The 6123-nt window shown below is 28.7% G+C and overlaps 1 protein-coding gene across 1 annotated transcript in view; it reads right to left on the bottom strand.

The window, feature by feature from the left end:
* Window positions 1-82: 82 nt before the first annotated feature.
* Window positions 83-6123, bottom strand: part of LOC100167857 (T-box transcription factor TBX20) — a 67636-nt gene continuing 61595 nt past the window's right edge. The window contains exon 7 of the mRNA XM_001943301.5: window positions 83-283. Coding sequence (XP_001943336.2) covers window positions 83-283 — 201 coding nt within the window. The remainder of the gene's footprint in view (window positions 284-6123) is intronic.

The raw sequence follows: 6123 nt of genomic DNA on the forward strand, positions 1-6123 counted from the left end.
CCAAGTATCGAGTATCTAGTATCGCGATACTCCAAAGCCAAGTATCGAGTATCTAGTATCGCGATACTCTAAAGCCAAGTATCTAGTAACTCGTATCGCGATACTCCAAAGCAAAGTATCTTGTATCTAGTATCTCGATACTGCTTTTTGAGTATCTTGCCCAACCCTGTTTGTATATAGTTTTAACAGAAGTTGTTGAAAAGTCTACTAATACAAATATATTTACTGATGTTAAGTATGAAAAGGTTGCATCAGACTGAGGTTTAGATATGCCAAGCCTAGACTGAGTAGAACAAAAACAAATTTATTTCAAGTTTAAAGAATAAGTTAATGAAAATGTTGTCATTATTTATTCTGTTTTTATGATATTATATGGATTTAATGTTAATACTAATATTTTTTACGAAGACAATTTGTTAATTATTCTATACAAAAATAATTTTATATAATTCTAAGCTTGATTGAGTAATCAATTTTAAATATGAAAATTATTTAGAAGAGATAAATAAAACTAAAACAATTGCAAAATACCCTTTCGAGAAATAAGTATTAGAATTAAAGAGAAATAAAATATTTGTATAGCTACTTCATTAAAAACGTTTAAATCAATAACAGTTAAAGAATTAGAAAATAGAATACCTTCAATATCTTACACATTAATGTATAAACTTTTTAAAGCATTACTTTAAACAATTCAAATATTTATATAAATGTTTTAAAAGAGAGTGATGTTATATTATATTAAAAGTATGGTATATTAAAAAATAATTTACTGGTAAATCATATTGTTAAACAAAGCAAACTAGATCAAGATTGTGAAGTAAAATTAATTGTAAAAAAATATTTAAATTGAACAACTTTTTTTATGGAATTCTAGTATCATAGATTCATATATAGTTGACAGTTGACACACAGCTTGTAAAATAATTTTAAAATTTATATTTGTGACATAAAATGTGTTTTTATTCGTATTGCTCGTGACAACGCTATTGTAACAAATTTATGCCATACATTATCCATATAAATCGTTGCACTGATTAGTATTATTATAATGTTATCTCTTCTATCGTGTTTGAAATTGTATATTGTATTTATTATAATTGTATAATTCTATATAAAATATATTAATAATTTCTTTACGCCGTAAAAATATTTTCATAGAATATTTATTCAATAATACTTTCAGGTAAACACTAAACGATCACTGGTTGTGAGCAGTTACGACGAAGTACATTTTACAATAATTCAACACATTTTGTATTGTTATATGTTACAGTGTAGGTAATATTATAATGTATCATCAATGCTTTGTGGTATTGCACAGTGGGTGTCAGATGAATAATATTGTAATAAGTGTTACAGTTTTAAAATATAAATATTTTTTGTATCCATATCAAATGAAAAAGCTATTGGAAGAACATTATTACATAGTAATATAATAGTATATCTGAGTAGTGTGAGTTATTTATATACAAATTAATACAATTAGGTACCTACCTACTTTATTTATAATTTATTTATGGTATTATTATTTTTATTAAATTTAAATATTTTGTTTTTTCATAGGTTAGGTTAGGTTAGGTTAGTAACAGGAAATGTTATAGTACGCATCCTCCTAAATTTTAGAACCTAAACGTAGTCATTTTGGTTTTGATGAAAACAATCAAAAAAAAAATGGCGAGCAAATGATGAAATCGATTGAAAACAATATTACTATAAAACCATGGGAAAAAAAATTATCGAGGATTACTTCCACAATTAATTGTTTTTATTGCAAAAAGTATTTAAACGAATTAAGGATACGGCGAGGTTTATAAATATAACTGGTAATATGGATTTAGGATAAATACACAAATGATTCATTTGTAATATGACATTTACGAATTATTAATATTAATATATTTTTAAATAATTTACAATCTTTAAATAATGTATTAATTTCAATTATAGTACATAGATACGCATAATAATATGCTTTTGTGAAGGATAATAATAAAGAAAAATATTATTAATAAAATGTAATACGTGTTAAATAATACTATTTTGTCATCATTATTAAATTGTTGCTGTATCGGTTGGATGTACTTCCATGCACTTTTTGTATTTCTACCTTTAGTACATTTACCTACCTATGTAAAAAGTGTTCGCAAACATGTTATTCCAAACTGTGGTGCCAATGGGGGGGGGGGGGGGGGAGGCGATGAGGAATGTTTGCAATGGTGATCTCCTCAAAATCCCGTACCGACGTGCTAACACAGTACCGCGTATAATAGGTATACGTGATAATATAATATTGTAAATAGGCAGTGGCAGCCGATTTTTGAATGTCAGGCACGTATACGAATTAGACCGATTAGAGTCGACAATAGTAAATTAAATATGTTATTTTTTTGATGAAAAAAAATCGTTAAAAATCAGTTTAAAAATAATTGGTTTTTTGTAAACATACAACCTCCGTTAAATCTAATATAAAAAGTGGACAAGTGGGTAGTGTACAATATGTGTCTAGAGAGTCACTGTAATGAATGGGAAGTTTAATCTGAATGTCAGTATGACACATTATAATCATTGTATACGAAAAACGATTTTGAGCGCGAAGACGGTCTGTCAGCTGTATTATTTTAGTAAGTATAGTATAGGTTTAAATTAATTTTTATCGAAAAAATTGAAAAATGAAAATGCCATTCTGAGTATAAAATGTAGGTAATAATATACTTACTCAAAAAGTTTCAAGTACCCACGAATAATATTTTTAAATAACAACAAAATAACTAATATCGTTATTATTCTTGCAGGTTATTTAATATGTAATTTCGTCCAAATTTGAACTTGAAATAACTCTAAAAAAACGACTCAGTTTATGTATTTTTTAGATTTTTGGTTACAGAATTAACCACGGAGATTTAGGATCAACTTTTTTTTTTTTATTTCCAGTTACAACAACTTATGAATAACCTAATATTACATATTCAAGTTTTTTATAGATATTAATTTTTTTTTTTAAAAACTAACAAAAATCAAAAATTCCATGTGCATATTAATCGGGGTTGGCAAAAAAAACCTCGAGTTTTATAGGAAAAACCCAACCAAGTTTCAAATGAAACCTGAAAAACCCAAAACCCCGGTAGGTTTTATTGTAAGAGTAATAATGTGCAGTTTTGTCAGGTTTTTATCTGAAAGCATTCCGTTCTTTTCCAAATTGTTAATTGTTATTGACGTTAGTGGTATTATTAAGTTTTTCGTTTTCTTGTTAGTTATTAAATTTTGTTAGGATTATTCATTGCGTATTTACAGGGAAGTTACCTAATACTATTGATTAAATATATATTTCATCAATGCTAATATACCTTATATTAAAAGTAAAAGAGTGTTAATTGACCATTGGTAATTTTTTTTGATAAAGCACGATTGAGCATATACCTTTTTGCAACATTGTTTTTTTATGGGTTTTTTTAAATATCAAGTTGGTTTAACCCAGAAAAAAGCATTCCGCGTTTTTTGGGCTGGGCTTTTTCGTGCCAAACTTGATATAAATAGCTTAGCATGAGTCAACATATTTTGAACATGTTTAGAAAAAGATAATATAAACATCCAGTAAACATTTCTTGTACCTATCTATGAAAATTTTTTTTAGAGTAGTTACCCCAAAACAAAAGTGTTGAGTAAATATTCCCGTTTTTCTTTTTTTTCTTTTTTATTAACTACTCGGAATTTTAAATGTTGACCTCCCGAACGCACTTACTAGATTCTCTTTCACACCGGAAAATATGTACTGAAGTTGAAAATCAAAGCATTATTTCGACAAATTTAATCGTTGTTTAAAACAAAACACACACATCACTGTAAAATTTTATCGATATCCGTTACACACGTAGCTGCTGCATTTAAATCTTCGGCGGTCCATTTATTTTCTAAGATAATATCCGACTGATTGTTGTACCTAAAAATATATGTAGGAAGGACTTTCAAAAGGATTTCGTAAACAAAAAAAAACAGGACACATTGTTCATATACGATTATTATACTATTTTTTATTACACATAAAACGTTAACTTACACGATAATAATATATATTATAATTTCAATAGTGTTACACTCGAGTAAAACTGTATAAATATGTACAAATCACACGAGATATATTATATGTAGGTACGACAGAAAATTCAAACAAATACATATTATAATAATTATTATATTTATATTATTATTATTGTTATTTTTTTTTTTTTGTTAAAAATTAAATATAATAATTAATATAATAGCGAGATATATGATTTAATAGAAAATATCTAATAATTATAATAATAATATAATATAATATAATATAATATTTTACATAGACGTATCGAGAAACGTATACTTTAAATAATTAAATAAATAAAAAAATTTCTAACGGTATTTACAGCGTATGTAAAAAATAATAACACGCTTAACACATTTCGCGACAGCCATCTGCATAGCGAAATGCATAATAATAATAATAATAAGAAACATCTTTGGTTACCTAGTTTTTATCAATCCATTATACCTATCTATCTATGTATATCTAATATACAATGTACATTCGTTTTAGGTATATTATATAATATCCATATATTTATGTGTGTGTGTGTGTGTTTATAGGTACTTGAATAAGCCAACAAATACGAATTGGAAAATGTTTTTTTTTTTTAGTGTATACAAGGAAAGAAAAAAAGAAAAATGTACAATATGATAATAATGACGAATCATCAATAAATAATAATTGCCTTTTGGTAACTGCGAGAATTGTGTAAATATAAATCATATTGATCGTTATTGTAATAATAACGTCATTCTTGCTGTTCGTTATTATTGCATACCTACGAATACGTGACTCCATGTCAAGGATACACACCATTGAATTGACTTAACACCCATTTCTGTCGGTCTTAATAAATATTAAAATATTATATGCAGTATTAGTGTCCATGTCGCGTAGTTCACCTGCGCACGTGGATGAGAGCAACATATATTAGTACCTGATATATATTTTCGATACAAATGTAATAATAATATTATAATCAACACTTAATAATGAATGGATATTTACGACTTCTCACATGTCGTGGACGCAAAACTATGTAGGTACGCGACGAGAAAATATGTTGTACCAAAAACGCGTTTTTTTTTTGGTAATTTGAAGAATATAATATCATAATACATAATAATAATAAACAACTGGAAGAAACGAAAAAAACACGACGAAGTAATATTATAATAATGTATTGCACATAAATCTAGCACACCTCACACGCGCTATATACCGCGGTACGGTCTGTAGTGGTAGTGACTTGTGATGGCGGTGGGGTGGGGGGGAAGTGTGGTGTTTATCGATTTCCAGGCGTTGATAATGATATTCGTACGTAAAATGAAAAAGGTGATTTGAATTTGAAAAATCTCAGGTCCCAGACACGCGTTCAACGCTAAAACCAGCGGAAAAGAAAAACAGGTAGTCAAAACGGTTCAAGCAATGCCTATAAAATATCTAAACCAGGTTTGAACCAGAAACCGGAAAACCGCACCGTTTGGATTACCCGAGGAGAACTACAGTAAGACATAATAAGTATTAATATACTTATCGACGGTGTCACTATAACCTATATAAATACACCCCAAAAACATGAACCACAGATACGCAGAGTACCTACCAATATTGGTAAGAGGTAAGCGGTAATACAGTATACATATTATCATTATCATATATAATGAGTATTAAGTAGTAGGTAATAGTAAATAGTAATAGTAGTAGTAATAAGTACCTAAGTATAGTATAATATATATAACATAATAATAATAATAATATAATATAATAGTTGCGACCGGTGGATGAATATTATATATAAAAATGATACAATATATATTTACAAAACGGGTTAGGACGAGGAGTCGTTAGGAGATGACGGGCAGGGAAATTTGTACAGAAAAACACGCTCAGAGCGAGCGGAACGGATTACGATTCGTCGGCCTTGACGGCGTCGAATGGCGAATACCTGGCAGCGGACGGCGAACGGCGCTTCTGGTACTTGGTGGCTGACCTGCCATCCACGTCCGGCGACGGCAATGACTCTGCCGACGACGAGCCGCCGGCGCCGGGCGAGCGTT

This window comes from Acyrthosiphon pisum, chromosome X (assembly GCF_005508785.2).
Source record: "Acyrthosiphon pisum isolate AL4f chromosome X, pea_aphid_22Mar2018_4r6ur, whole genome shotgun sequence".
In the NCBI taxonomy this organism is placed as follows: domain Eukaryota; kingdom Metazoa; phylum Arthropoda; class Insecta; order Hemiptera; family Aphididae; genus Acyrthosiphon; species Acyrthosiphon pisum.